Source organism: Ursus maritimus, unplaced genomic scaffold, assembly GCF_017311325.1.
Source record: "Ursus maritimus isolate PB19 unplaced genomic scaffold, ASM1731132v1 scaffold_11, whole genome shotgun sequence".
Taxonomy (NCBI): domain Eukaryota; kingdom Metazoa; phylum Chordata; class Mammalia; order Carnivora; family Ursidae; genus Ursus; species Ursus maritimus.
In genome coordinates, this window is record NW_024423453.1 from 5898484 (window position 1) to 5914897 (window position 16414).

At 38.2% G+C, this 16414-nt stretch overlaps 1 protein-coding gene across 1 annotated transcript in view; it reads left to right on the top strand.

The window, feature by feature from the left end:
• The window catches only part of LOC103661748 (glutamyl aminopeptidase), an 81348-nt gene that overhangs the window by 31713 nt on the left and 33221 nt on the right, over window positions 1–16414 (top strand). The window contains exons 7-10 of the mRNA XM_008689431.2: window positions 1588–1695; window positions 3486–3551; window positions 8456–8521; window positions 8652–8803. Of these exons, the coding sequence (XP_008687653.2) occupies window positions 1588–1695; window positions 3486–3551; window positions 8456–8521; window positions 8652–8803 (392 nt within the window). The remainder of the gene's footprint in view (window positions 1–1587; window positions 1696–3485; window positions 3552–8455; window positions 8522–8651; window positions 8804–16414) is intronic.

Here is a 16414-nt window from a genome sequence, read left to right on the forward strand (position 1 = left end):
ATTTCAAAACACCAATTAAATTTCAGAAGAATTTAGTATGCAGGTTTTTTTTTAAGATTTATGTATTTATTTGAGAGAGAGAGCGGTGGGGAGGGGCAGAGAGAAAGAATCTCAAGCCGACTCCCCGCTGAGCACAGAGCCCGACACAGGGCTCGATTCCATGACCCTGAGATCATGACCTGAGCTGAAATCGAGAGAAGGATGCTTAACTGACTGAGCCACCCAGGCATCCCTAGTGTGCAGTTCTGAAATGAAATTTAATCACATGGTCCAACCCATCCATCCATCCATCCATCCATCCATCCATCCATCCATTCATTTTTTATCTATTCATTCAGTCCTCTGTGTTCAGTGAATACTACAGAAGATCCAAAATGGAATAAAACATACTTCTTGCCCACAAGAAGTTGCCAAGTAAGGGTGGAGGGGAACAGATAAATATAGACAGATTGTAAGAGAGCCTGGTAAGCACCACAACAGTGGAGCCTCATTTCACAGGTGAAAAAGCCGATGCCCAGAAAGGAAATATAACTTTCCAATCTCACACAGACAATTGGTAGCACAACCAAAACTAGAGTCAAGTTTCCTGACACTGAGAACTGAATTCATTCTACTTACTTAAGACTTTTAGGTGCACAAAATTTAAAATCCAAGTCAAAATTACCTTGCTTGGCAGTCGTCCCTTGACAATAATGCCTTGCCTGTTATAAATGGAATTTGCAAAATTAGAAAATGTAAATGGGGAATATTTTTAATTAAGTAAAACCAATAAAACTTTTGTTTTTTTAATAGTGATTTAACAGAATGAGATTTCAGAATCTAATTGATTAAGAATCAAAATAATAATAGCAGCTAATGTGTTAGGTTTCACTCTGCCAGGTACTAGGCCAACTGCATACCATGCATTATCATTGAATTCTCTAATAATTCCAAAAAGAATAGGCCATTATTATCCCTATTGGATGGGTTAGGGAGCTTAAATGTACATCTAGAAAATGGAAAAATGAGCTATGAACCATAAGAATCTGACTATAGGGCTAGATGTCTCAACCACTCTATTTTGCTGAGAAAACATAGGATTGGAATAAGAAGATGATTATTAGAACTAAATAAAATGAATATTTTCTTTGATTAGTTATGAATCATCCAAATTCAAATGATTAGTTGACCAAAAAAAAAAAAAAATCCCAAACATCAATTTTTGATCAACATGCATCCTCACTTAATTCTGAGAACAGATCTGTGAGGTGATATCATTTCCAGTGCACAAATATGGAAATAGGATTTGAAGAGCTTGGCACGTGTCTGAAAGTCATGCAGAAGTAGCAGAAACAGCATTCATGGATGCTTGTGTCTTCTTGGCCTGTCATTAGGAGGGGAAGTCAAAGGAATTACAATAGAAGAAGGGAATGGAATCAGTATAGATCGATCAGTGCAAAATCTAATTGATTTGAACACCTAATCCTGTCTTAAGTAATTTGCATCATTTATATTTATTTCCCCCCAAGTGATACATGAATGATATTTTGAAATATGAACCAGTATAAAGGAAGTGCTATCTTTTTTGGGTTTGTTCTGTCATTTCAGAGAGACCAGATATTACTTGAAGATGTGTTCCCCATACAAGAGGATGATTCTTTGATGTCTTCACACCCTGAAATAACATCTGTTTTTGATGGAATATCCTATAGCAAGGTAGGGGAAATATAACACTGTTGTGAACACCTTCTTGTTTAGTGACTTTTAGAAAACACTAAAAATGGAAGGAATGGTGAGACAATGGTAATGGGCTTCAGGAAACAGTGAAGGGCTTATTCTGGGTGCTGAATATTCACTAGTTTGTACTTTTCAGTCAAAGTGATCAATGCTGGTCATTGTCATAGGATTTTAAATCAGATTTTTAAAAATTTCTCTTTTCACCTTTTTTATAACCTCTCTCATTCTAACTGAACGTTTATACTTCAAGCTTCAAATTTAAAATTATTTGATTTGATTTTTTAAAAGACAGCAAATCTTCTTTTTTCTGCTTTGTGGTCTTTGATGCCATGTATGCGGACACCATTTCTAATAGAATCCTTTAGTGCAGCCAGGAAGAACTTAGATCAACTTGGTTTGAAGGAATGACTTTTATCCGTTTTCTGGGAGATAGAAAGCTGACTTCATGAGCATGTTGTAGATGGGGCGTTTTTACCCATTAACCTGGTCTGCAAAGCTCCTGTAGAACTTCAGTGGCCCATTTTCTCCCACAGCGTTTGCTGTAACTCCGCCTCCAAGCACACTGCGTGCAGCATAATCTAGTCCTTTCCCTCTTGCTGCTCATGACTTACCCACTATGCTGAGTTGCTCCAAAGCCACTGCCAACGAATACATGTTGTTATTCTGGATAATACCTAAAGTTTTATTTAAAACAAAATATTATAATTGTTAAAATGAATACAAGATAAATAGCTTGAGTGAAAAAAGCCTTCCCTGTTATTACTACTTCAAAGTCATAGCGTCATATTTTTGGCTTTCCCTGTCATTATTCCCATGGCATCTTTTTAGGCTTCCTTTATTCATTTTTCTTTCACATTGCCCATGATTCTTTTCTCTTTCTGTTAAAATGGACATTTCTAATCCATTTACAGTATGTTCTAATAACTCACATGGAGATGCTTACATTTTATTAAATCAGTTTCTTTCTGAGTCCTAGATAATCCATGGGCTTAAGATATTTGGTCAGAAATAAATAAATGTTTTAAGCTTTTAGCCTTCTACTAGGTACAAAAATAATTTATACTTAAATGACAGTAAAAATTGCTAACTTATTGGGGAGGCACATGTTTTTCTAGCAAGTTACTTGAAAATCGACTTAAAAATATATAAATAGTGAATTTTAGTATTAATCTTATAACATGTGCAAAGAAAGTAGAAAGCAGAGGGATTCATCAGATTCTTCAGATAAAATAAAACCAAATGAGATAAACTACTTTTGAAGAGGATTTTATGTCTAAATGGTATTATCTAACTATATTAAACTATTTGACCAGATAATTCTTCAACTTTCTATTTCCACTAAATGTAATCTTTTTAAAGTATTGAAATATACATTAAGAAGTAAGCAGAATTTTATCATGGAATTACTTTAGTCACTGAAAAATAGTTTTCTAAAAGTGTTTCTAACCTTTTTCTTTCATTAGAAAAGCCCCATCTGCTGGTTCATTTGGTGAAGTGCAATAATTATTTAAACCCCAAGTCCCTGAAATGATGGTCGCTTTATCAATTTCTCTTTACCTTTTAGTTACTTTAGAAGCGTAGATGCAGGGGCTGTGCCAAATGACATTTTTACCCTAAAACTATAGAGCTATGGCCAAGTAATTTAGTGGGGTCGTCTTGAAGGCATGATCTCACAAATACAATGTTGAAATACTGGTCACAACTGATCGCCGGTGTTTGTTTCCTGCCTATCCTTCACTAGTTCAATTTCTCATTCTTTTCCACCATAGGGAGCGTCCATTCTGAGGATGCTTGAAGACTGGTTAACACCAGAGAAATTTCAAAAAGGATGTCAGGTATGATTTCTTACTTTTAATAGTATTAAGCGTAAGCTACACTGATCTGTGGACACTTTCTTTTTCTCTCCTTATTCAGGGATAGTTTAAAGAGTAAAACATAAAAAGGTGACTTCACGGCCAGCTAAGGGCCTACACCGTATCTGGAATTACCATTTAGCAGAAATTTCACGGAGAAGTTGAATGGACTCCGTAGTTATTTTGGATGCCCTTTTATGTGTATTAGCTCAGTCTGCCATGATAAATACCATCGGCTGGGTCATTTAAACAACGGAAATGTATTTTCTCACGGTTCTGGGGGCTGCGGAGTCTATGACCATGCCACCGCAGTGTCTTGTGTGGAGAGGGCTGTCTCCCTGGCTTGCAGATGGCTGCCTCTTCTCTGTGCCTGGTGGGGCAGAGCAAGAGCTTTCTGGTGCCTCTTATCAGACAGACATTGATTCCTGCGAGGGTCCCACCCTCATGACTTCATCTAAACCAGAGGCCTCATCTGCAAACGCCACCACATTGGAGATTAGAGCTTCAACGTCTGAATTTCAGGAATGCAATTCAGTCCATAGCAACATGATATAAAAACTTAAACATATCTATAAAAGTCTTCCCTTACAGTTTGTAAAAGGACTTTTTCCTTGTTAGTAGATTTTAAAAAACGGCAAACACACATTCCTATTATGATGGAGTCAATGAATAAAGAGGGCCTGCTTCCTTTTGGAAACAGAAATGGTAATAAATTTTCAAAAGCATTTCACACATCCCACTTAAGCTTATGACTCCAGGGGATATTTCAGTTTCATTTTTACTTTTCTAGCAAAACCTAAGCAAACCTAAGCCAAGTGTCTCAGGGTTTCATATTGTGAATGTTGCTACAATCTGTCCCTGCAACTGTCCTGTCTGCAGGTTGGCCCCATTGCAGCCTAGAGAAGGAATTGTCTTCCTACTTTTGCCCTTTCATCTCCGTCCTCCCTCCTGCGATACCCCAGGTAGTTCAGCAGAGCAGTGGTGATGATGCCTGGTCCAGAAAGCAGAAAACAGGTCAGAGCAGCTCCCTGCCACCTTTTCTAAAGAGGACCGGCACTTCCTTTGGATGCGATTCCCCAGGACAAAGCCTGCTCCCCATTCCTTCAGCTCTCACAACCACCAAGTCTTCTCATGTGGCATCCAGCACTCTCTAGGCTCCCGCAAAAAGAAACAGTCCCCTTCTACCCAATGCTAAAATTTCTGGGTGACCAATAAAGTAAGAAATAAGACCAGGGCTTGGGAAATAATCAGGAAGTACATCAGTACATTTTACTGCTTTTGTCCATTAATAAAATATTCTGTGTGGACTCTGGTGGAAAGGGAAAAGCTATGTGCTTGTTCTTATGTGCACATTAGAACATTCTGTAGCATGTCTTCGTATCTTCTCTCACTGTGAGCCCCTCCGGTGAGGAGCTCTGCGTTCTATATCTCTGCATAGACTCCCGCACCTAGTAGAATCCATTACACATGTTAGGGCAAGCCAAAAAATGCTGCTTGAGTGAATGAATGGTCTACAATAAATAGCATAAAATACAGAAAGAAACAAAGACAATTCTTTTTTTTAAAAAATCTGTTAAAATTCCATTTGCATAGTTTTCATTCTAAATTAAACTGATCAGTAACACATTCTTGGAATCTTCAAAGCTGACTTCAAATTTAATGATTTTTATAGTAACTTCTAGAAATGTGCCAAAAGAGTTTTTAAAAGTGCATAGCTATTCTAATAATTCAGAAATAATCTTGTATTTCCTTTAGCCCATTATCTATGGTATAATTAATTAAAAAGCCAGTCTTGTCTAAAACTAATATTTATCAAGTGAAAACTGTCTTCCTCCACCCTGTAACTATAGATGGAGCTAGAAACTGAACTAGAATGAGTAGATTTTAATTATTTCATGCCATCATAGTATTGTGGAATAAATTTACAAAAAAAAAAAAAAACAACCACTAAAACACTCACTTTTTCCCTATAATCTTCAAACACTAGCTCATGTCTGAAAATAGTATATGGTCAGTATAGGCCACACTCAATAGCTCTCAAACCAATTGGAACTTCCCTTTCTTTCATTCAAGTATCCAAATAGTATCTCTCCTTGACTTATCATGGTACGATTGCTGCCCCTAAATCCCACACTCTGATACCGTTCAAAATTTTACCTTTGCAAATGCTAATTCTATCCAAAGTGACTCTTCACAAGCTAACCTGGTGTGGCATGAAATCTGGGGATGGCCAGCTGTCTGTTCTCTTTCATGCTCATTACCTTCTCCCAAACTCCATCTCAGACATCAAAGCAGGTGCAAAGTGCAGAGAAACAGGGCAAACCCATCACCTGGAAAATCTTTAAGGCTGTGCTTGTGCATAAAAAATCATAATAGATAATGGGGTGTTCGTAACAGTACGTGGTCATGAAATCAAGCTGAGAAATATATCCATCCTTTCTTTTTCTCCTAGTATCAGCAGTATTCCTGATAGGACAGGAATGGCTCAGCTGAACATGGTCTTTCCCTTCCTGGGATACTAGTAACAGAAACAGGGCTCCTTTCCTTTTGTGCTTACCACACCAATATCAACTAATGAGGGACTATTATTGGGGGACCTAGGTCACCATAAAATTTTGAGTGGAATGACTGCATTGTGATTATTCAGGGTGAAGAAAGGAATTTCTTAATATAGACTATTCAGAAGTGCACTCATCTCGACAAAATAAAATTGATGTCTTTTAATATGCTGTTTATATAAATGTCCATGTAGCCTGTAGTTCAGGAGAAGCAAGAAACTGTAGTTTAAAAAGCAATAATAATAACACCACCACTGAAACCTGCACAAGCTGGTCCAAGAGTCAGAATTCTTTCAAGGTTACCACAGGAAACTCTCTTCACCTCTCTAGGCACCAGTTTCCTACAACCCTAAAAATGTGAGAGTTGTGTTAGATAATATTTAAAATCCCTTCTAGTTCCAAGATTGCATGTTCTAGGCTCAAAGCATTGTGAGTATGCATGTAAATTCCACATTAATTTCAAGATGCTACTACTCACTAGAAAATGTCGTTAGCAGGTAGCTATGGTTATAATCGATTATTACTATTCCAAGTATCCCATTATTTTATTTAGAATGAATGACTTGTGCAAAGCTCTGGAACAAATACATAAAATTGAATATCCAGTATGTGCCTTTCATGTCTTCTCTCTTCCTCTGCCTGCCCTCCAGTGGTAGTGCTGAGCAGTGACCTCATGAAAAGAACAAATACGAAGGCAGCATTCCCAAACTGCTCTCAACCCTCGTCCAGTCTTCTTGGAGCAGTACAGCTAATATTGTTTTATCTCTCCGTGCCTGAAAAGAAAGGAATTTAGAAGATAATGTGACTTAGGCACAGTGCCCCCTGAAAATTATAGCAACTTAGAGTGAAAATGTCAAGTGCAAAGTCAACCGCTGGTTAGTTTCTTTGAAGCTCAAGGAACACTTAAGAAGGTTCCATTTCTATCAAAGATGTCCATATTTTAAGTGGGACAATTCTTGACAGCAACAAAGGCATGATACGGCAGGAACTTGGGATGGTTTCCTGGAGAACCACAACTATGAGAGTAGGAGAAAACTGGGAATTTTCTTTAGGGACACACCACATTATATCTGAAAACTCATATACAGAGATTTTGTGAACAGGATTGCCAAAAAGAGAGCCTTCGAGTTTAAAAATTCATATTTTAAAAGTAATTGAAGAGTGAAGACACTCTTTAAAGAGAATAATATCCCCAATTTATCCATGACCATCATCATCATTCCTATTATTCAAAACATCATATATCCATTTCTTTTAGCAGGGGTCTTCTAACTGCTACCTGCTAGCCAAATCTGGCCCACCACCCATTTTTGTAAGGTCTGCAAACAAAATCATGTTTACAATTTTGAATGGTTGAAAATTCAAAAGAAGAATATTTCATGACATGTGCAAGTTATATGAAATTCAAATATCAGAGTGCATAAATAATGTTTTATCAGAAGACAGACATGGTCATTCATTTACATATTATCTATGGATGCTTTTGTGCTATAGAGGCAGAGTTGAGTAGATACAAGACACTATATAGCCCCTAAAACTTAAAATCTTTACGATATAGCTTTCTACAGAAAAAGTTTGCTGAGCCCTGGCTTAGAGCCAAGCTCACCTCTTTGAGGCATGTTGCCTCAATCACTCATGTGTGATGGGCTCATCTAGTGTCTGAAATGAGAAAACACCCCTGTAAATGACAGTAGGGGATGTAGCCAGTGGTGACAGGTTAACACCACCAAGTGAAGATCATAAAATTACCGATCTCTCTTCATATTGGATCACAAATGTTGTGGACTGTTGACTGTTTGCTGAACACTTGACTGCCCTTAAGTATCTTAAATTTCTTGTCCTGAAAAAATTAAACTTTTCCTCTCCTGTCCACAAATCCATTAGACTATTAAAAAGAACAAGCTGTATCATTAATAAGGAAAAATATTTGTGCTTTACAAATAAATTATTTGTACAATGCTTTTATAGGTTAAAAAATGTTTTGCATACAATGTATCATTTTATTTTATTCTAGCTATGCTCGCCATATTATACATTAGAATGAGATATGTCTATGGGTCCACCTTATGTAGAAGTATGGGAAAAGCATACATTGACTTCTTTTTAAAAAATCTTTAAAGTTTATTTGAGAGAGAGAGAAAGGCAGAGAGCATAGAGGGAGACTGAGAGGGAGAAGCAGACTCCCCGCTGAGCAGAGAGCCCAACACTGGGCTCGGTCCCAGGACCCTGAGATCATGACCTGAGCCGAAGGCAGATGCTTAACTGACTGAGCTACCCAGGTGCCCCCATACACTGACTTCTAAAATACTTATTCTCTTTCACATACAGATTTACTTGGAAAAATACAAATTCAAGAATGCAAAAACTGAAGATTTTTGGGGAGCACTTGAAGAGGTAAGGAGTATGTCCCCAAGTATTTCTTTGTCTGATTAACAAATGATTTATCAATCATTTCTTTATCTGACTATTCTGTCCTTTTATTCATCTAATTTGTTAATTATTCCTCATGTTTTTTAAATATCAGGCAAGTAATCTACCAGTGAAAGAAGTAATGGATACGTGGACCACACAGATGGGTTATCCTGTACTTGATGTGAAAGATATGAGGAACATCATACAGAAACGCTTTCTGTTGGACTCAAGAGCAAATTCTTCTGAGCCACATTCACCTCTTGGGTAAGGATCTACAATGCATTTCAAGAGAAAAGCAGAAATTTGATGGAAATCCTGGCCATTTGCTTGGATCTTGCTATTCAGTACATGATTGATGGGTGATAGTATAAAAGCACAGTGTGTTTGGGGAAACAAAAGCATTCAAAGAGAGCTCCATGGTCTCCAGGTTCAAAATGGAGGACTGAGCACATGCGTCCAAGTCCTGTTCTTCCCAGAGATGAGTGAGTAAAGTGCTGAAAGAAATGAACTCATAAAGGAAAGAAAATAAAGAGGAGGGGCCATATACATGATAGAATTCTAGAAGACAAGTCAGAAGGAGAACTATTGGTAGAAAACAAACTAAGGAAGATGCAGCCAGACAAAAAGGGACTTGTGGTAGAGGTGGAAATATCTTCCCTATCCCTAGGCAGGCCCTGGGCTCACGGTCTGCATGAAGAGTGGAGTGCACGCGTGAGAAGTGAGGCCGAAAATAGGGCGATTAATTTGAAGTCTAGACTCAGAACAATTGTGTCAGTGAGATACACCCCCATTCCATTTTCCCTTCAGCTGTTGCTATCCTTTCCTCTGTTCAGAGCTCAGAAGTCTGCCAGAAGTCTGGCAATGACCCAAGGCAAAAATCCAAAGGCTCTTCCCTTGCCCCCCAAATAAAATAACTAAAACAGTGGAGGAAAGCTAAGGATTTGGTTAGGATGCCCAGAGTAAAGCTTTGCTCCTTACGGCACCTACAGGAAGAATGGGCTAGAGCTGCCAGCTGTCCTTATAGATACGCAGAGCTCCCAGTCAGACTTCCAGATCAGAGAAAGAGCCTTTTCAAAAATACACCTCCCCTCTCAACAGCAGAGGGATTACATACAAGATACCAAGAATAGTTAATTTAGCCCTTCTTTCTGAAATATAGGTGGACCACTAAAATCACATGAGACATAAAAAAAATCTAAAAGCAAAGAAGGTAAAATCCCACTTGATCAAAAACCTGTCTCTGTAAGAAACATAACTGGGGAAATAGAAAATAAATTTATGAAATACATTTGGAGATCAAAGAAGCTATTAACACCCATTTTCTAAGAGCAGAATGTCTTTAAAAAAACAAACTTAGAATATAGAATTGCTCTGGCAGATTAAATTTTTGATTGTCAAAGAATTTAATCGACCAAGTAGAAATAAATTTGGGGAACTGTCTCAAGTTATAGGGCAAACACACAGAACGCATAAATACGAAAGAGAAGACAAATATGCAATGACCAGTACCCAACTAATAGATGTCTCTCAAAAAAGAAAACAGAGAAACTTGAGGGGCAAATCATATCAAAGAAATAATAAAGGACACAGGGATTCTGATTAAAAAGTCCCATTGATTACGCATTACAAAAAAGGAAATATATATATATACCTAGCTACATCCTCATGAATGGAATAATCATCTAAAATGGTTGAAGCAAAAAAATATTTTCAGCCTCCAATTCTCTACCCAAACTAAACCAAATGTAAAAGCACAGCAAAGGCATTTTCACACATGGAGCCCCAGAAATTGCTTTCCACACAGCACTTCTTAGAAAGTTACTAGGGGAGGAAGAAGAGAAAAAATATAGATAAATCAAAAAAAGAAGAAGACATGGATCCAGGAAACAATGCATCCAACCGAGGAAAACCATGAGAGGAAATGCCGGCCATTAGTGAGCCAGGGGGCTCACAGTGCCATGCGTGAGGGGCGGATGACTGGGCTCAGGTAGGTGATCGCCAGGAAAAAGCAAGTATGGTTGAGAGAATGAAAAAACCTGAAGAGCTGGTGAAGGCCCATCAGTTAAGTCAACTATAAAGAAGAAAACTAGAGAAACCAAATCAAGGCTGTATATAAAAATTGCAATCCAAAAATATAAACCAGGTAGAATAATTTTATGCCATTGATAAATATAAGAAAAAGGAGTCCACTTGACTCTTATGTTAGGGTGTCAGGTAAATTTTTATTTAAAAGACTTAGGGGGCCATGAAATCAGCCTATAGAGAAGGAAACGTAACTCCAACACACTTCTTGGCCAACAATATGTGTACAACAGTATGATTTCATAAATGTTACTTATTGGCTTTTAACTTTTATAATCAAGGATGAATAATAAAAATAATGAAAATTTTGTTACAGTGGCAGAGAAGATGGGAAATATAATCAGAAAAAAAAAAGCTGATAGAAGATAGGAGTTGGAAGAGGGAGGAGAGGTGGAAGGAAGTGGTGGGTACTAAGTCAGCCGGTGCTGCTGCTGACGCTAATCCCAACTCAGTGCCATCATGCTGGTAGCTTGAAATCCATCAGGTGGTGGTTCGTGGAAACCAGCAAATACTGGATTCGGTTTCCCCACTCCCCAAGAGCCAGTTCTTACGTATTTACCAGCACTCCATAGGCTATCCTACGGTTTCTCCTCACTGGAAAATAGGGGTAACATCTCCTATTTTACAGTTAGGAGAGAGTAGCAGTACTAAAATTTATGAGACAGGAAATGACGGCTTGAGTACATTATTGAAAGGAACAATTACAACCTACAGAAATCTAATAATAATTTTACTTTCTTAAATTTTGACTGTTAATGGGGGAATGGAAGATAAATTAGTATAAGTAAACTAAATCACCCTGTCTGATGGATGAGTTAACAAATACTATCCGGTACAGATGTAGTGAAGAGAAGGGCCATATGCACCCCAATGTTCATAGCAGCATTGTCCACAATAGCTAAATCGTGGAAGGAGCCGAGATGCCCTTCAACAGATGACTGGATAAAGAAGTTGTGGTCCATATATACAATGGACTATTACTCAGCTATCAGAAAGAACGAGTTCTCAACATTTGCTGCAACATGGACGGCACTGGAGGAGATAATGCTAAGTGAAATAAGTCAAGCAGAGAAAGACAACTATCATATGGTTTCTCTCATCTATGGAAGATAGGTAGGAGAAGAAAGGGATAAAGAAAGGGGGGGTAATCAGAAGGGGGAATGAAGTATGAGAGACTATGGACTCTGAGAAACAAACTGAGGGCTTCAGAGGGGAGGGGGGTGGGGGAATGGGATAGGCTGGTGATGGGTAGTAAGGAGGGCACGTATTGCATGGTGCACTGGGTGTTATACGCTACTAATGAATCATCGAGCTTTACATCGGAAACCGGGGATGTACTGTATGGTGACTAACATAATATAATAAAAAATCATTAAAAAAAAAAACAACAAAAAACAAATACTATCCGGAAAAAAAAAAAGAGCTATTTAGAGTTACACATTTAGACTTAGGGAGAATTAAGTCCATAAGTATTTTTTAGAAGAGGATGCTTCCGAGAGAAGGGCTGTCCTGGGGGAAGGGTGGAAAAGGAGACTGGCTTTTCAATAGCAGTTTTTCTAGTTTTTGATGAGGACATTTCTATTTATAAATCGCACAAATGAAATTCTCCTGAATATTTAAACAGCAGTTATAAACTCAATCACTCAAATTCTCTTGCTAATATCATTTGTAAGAAACTTCTGAACATCATTACTTAAAATTTTATTAAACCCCATTTATAATTTTGAAATAAAAACAGCTAAAGACACAGATTTATAAACTGAATCTAAAAAACTTCCTATATGTTTTTATGAATCTGTCGAATTAAAATTCATAGATTATATCAAATTTCTTGGGCATTTTCAGCATAGTGAGAATCAAACCTTTAACTTTACAAACGCAGACTTTTCTAGACATTTTAACATGGCTACTGAGTTAAGGTATCCTAAGAATTTCAGTTAAAATTATAAATACAATGTCATTTCCCTCTAATTTGCCAGACTTTTTCCCCTTTTTTTAAATTTAAATTCAATTAGCCAACATATAGCACATCAGTAGTTTTTGGTGTCACGTTCAATGATTCATTAGTTGCATAATTAATTTGCCAGATTTTTGAAAACGTTTCAAATATTATAAAAGCTGAAAAAATATGTGCAACACAGCCCGTGATTTCACACCAATCACACTTGTGTGAATACAGCTTGTACAGAAAGTCTTAATACTACGTCCATTTCTGTATGACTAGTTATTTTTGTATACATTTCTGGGGTGCCAATTGCTGCCAACAGAAGAGAAGGAAATCAGGATCTCAGGACGCCTCATATAGGGCTGGCCACGAAAACCTGGGCATACCACTTTGGGGGTATCACCTCAGCCCCCCATCACCCAGATGAGCCCCCGCCTAGACAGGATCCTGGCTAAATGGGAACAGCATAGCCTGTGCGGCCCTGGTCACCTGGACAATGTTCCACTTTCACTCTTGCCAATTTTTTTCCAGTTTCCTTGAGAAATAATTGACAAGAGTCATGTATAAGGTTAAGACGTACAACATGACGGTTTGATTTACGTATATCGTGAAACGATTCCCACAATAGGTTCAACTAACACCCATCACCCATACCAATTTTGATGGTCTCTTCTTTCAACTTCTGAATACTTGGTTTTGTGGAGAGACTTTTGCACCCACTGCCACTTCCGGTGATCTCTAATATCCACTGCCCGATTTCCACTGAAAAGGCCCTTTGCCCTCTTTATCTCCTTTTTAATAGTCCCATTGATCTCATTGTATGGTTAATTATATACAAATTATCACAAGATAGTTATTTGGTAGCAATTAAGATAACACGAGGAAGGAAAATTATAAGGTGTGACAAAGGTGTCCCAGAAAAACTATAGGCTGGTTCTTTTATAGTTACTGTTTTATGGTTTGGCCAAATTTAATACTGCAGGAGCCTTTAGATATTAAAACTTAAAAATATTTCTCTCTTGTGAAACAAGCTTTCACTGGGGAGTTTCACAGTGATTACGTTCTCCTGTCATATGCACCCACTGATACACTGAGCCTGAATTAACAGGCGGGTCAGGGGTGCGCTTGAGGAGGGAGGGCCCCGGGAGACTTTCTTTCTTGAAGAAGTGAGATGTAAGCTGAGTAGATTGCTATGAGGGGATGACTGTGGAGGTGTTCAAAACAAAAACTACATGTATGAAGGCTCCAGAGGTTAAAAAGCAGCATTACCCATATAATACGCAACAGTCACTGAGCATTGCCTAAGTAGCTGGCACACTTGAAGCACTTTAGAGCGCTTTATCATAACAGGTGGGGAAATGGAGAAATAACCGGAAATGGTGAAATAACTTATTCAAGGTTACACAGAGTGTAAGCGATGGCACTTTGCTTTGAACACAGGCAGTCTGGCTCCAAGAAGCTGAACAGCGGAGAGGCACTGGGCCCAGAGGTGAGAGAGGAAGGCAGCGGCCAGGCATGCACACCATGCTCACGATTTTGAACAACAGTGTGCAAATTCAAGGCCTTCAAAGAGAGAGAATTGGCAGGCTCACCTTTACCTTTTTCAAAGTTCCCCTCTGGCTGCATCACAGAGAGTAGGCCAGAGTGGGGCCAGAGTGGGAGCGGGGGGGCCAGTTAGTATGAAAACTGTAGTGAGAGACTCACATGAAAGATGAGGCAGAGGACGGGGTCCTGCACGAGGAGAGTGGCCGTGAGCTGGAGGGCTGTGGCAGCTGTTCCAAAGATGGGGTTGAGCTAAATTTCTCACTAAAGAACAAACGATATGCCGGGAACTGCGTTGGATGACTTTGTAGACAACCATCTCATTTTAGAATGTTGTTCTCATCCTGTTCTATAGTGGTCACAGCCAAATTTCTAGAGAACTGAAAGGTCTTTAGAGACCCACTTATCATACGTACTCTATGCAGTGAGTAACACAACCTGTTTCCCGGCTTGCGATTCAGGGCTTTGAAAATTAAATCACACTGATAGCACACTCAGGTGTTTCCAACGATCAAATTGCCAAAATTCAAATTGCACTTCCTGTCCAAGGCATCAGAGAATGAAGAGCACTCAGAATTATTAAAGTAGCTACTTTGAAGATACTGGTTGGCACCTGAACTGGACGAACACCAAGAAAGCCAGTGGTGCTCACCTTGCTGAGGCCCATGATCAGCCTCTTCTGGAAACATCAGACACTCAGCTCTACCACAGTGAATGACATTCAGAGGAACTGGGGATCTTGCTGTATGCAAATTCTGAAAATTAATAGTTCATGCCACAACAAAGGAAATTTGAGTTCCTAGACCAACTGAGATCAGTCTGGGAGTATCTGTATATACTTCTTTATCTTCTCTTTATTTTGGAAAGGAAAGATTATGATAGAAGAGCTTTGTTTTCACTCTTTCATCTTCATGATATATGAATGAATTGAAACCTCGATCTGACTTAGGTGATAATTCAATTATAAAAACCCACATAATGATTTGTGCAATCATTCTGTTAATTATAATCTGTTTATTTTATAGCTACAGTTTTATGTTCTAGCAAATTAGATTGGCCATATTTAATACTGCTATTTAAAAGCCTTTGGATATTAAAATTAAAAATATTTCTCTCTTGAGAAACAAACTTCCAGTAGGAAAGCTTCATAGTAATTGTTCCCTTCTGTCATGTGTATCCACTGATTCGTTAAGCCAAAGTAATACCAAAAACTGTTTATTTTTTTTTTAAGATTTTATTTATTTATTTGACAGAGATAGAGACAGCCAGCGAGAGAGGAAGCACAAGCAGGGGGAGTGGGAGAGGAAGAAGCAGGCTCCTAGCGGAGGAGCCTGATGTGGGGCTCGATCCCATAACGCCGGGATCACGCCCTGAGCTGAAGGCAGACGCTTAACCGCTGTGTCACCCAGGCGCCCCCGAAAACTGTTTTTAAACTGGTGGGATTGCATTTTTTGAACTACTCCTTGGTTATGCAATCCTCTCCACACATATAAAAAAAATTATTACCCAGCAAATAAAATATATTATCAGGTCTTCACTTTTTAAGTTGTAACAAATCTTTAAATTGTATTCATCAAGATTTAGAACATGGAACTATATTAACGTTTATTCTCTAGTATTTTCTTTAGACTTTACCTTCAGATACTGTTTTTATTTTATTTAGATTCATAAGTACCTGATTTTTAGTGATCACTTACCATAAAGTCAATCTACTTGCTCCATTTTTGTAAAAAAAAAAAAAAAGAAGTTATATATGCATAGGAAAACAAACCCAGAAAACATGTGCTATCCTGTTGAGAACATTTGTTAAAAATCTATAGCAGTTCCTGAACAAATAAGAGAGAGAAAACATTATATCAAAAGTGATCCTTCATGATTTTTCACTTGATTGAAAACCTAGATCATAATATATGCCCTCCTGACCCCAGAAAGGAATTAGCCCTTTCCCCAACCCTAGTGTTCACCTATTCTCTGTCCAGATCTATTTCTGTCTGGTGGGAAATGTGGTTGATTAAGCTGTACTATAAACTCTGTGGCCCCTCCCTCTTCTCACTCCTTAAATATTCCAAGATTAGGGAATTCTTACTGACCAGAAACTTTTTACCATCTAAATGGCTCACATGTGTGTAAGTTATTGTTTTAACACTATCATCTCAACCATCTCAGAAACAAACAAATTTCCTGTCTCCATCAGGTGGAATGGAATTCTCTATCAGGGACATGTCTTTGGCAGTCCACTCAATGTAAACAGGGGGTAAAGGGGAGTAGGCATGTAATTTTGGGGCAAAGTCCATTTTCTTTAGTGA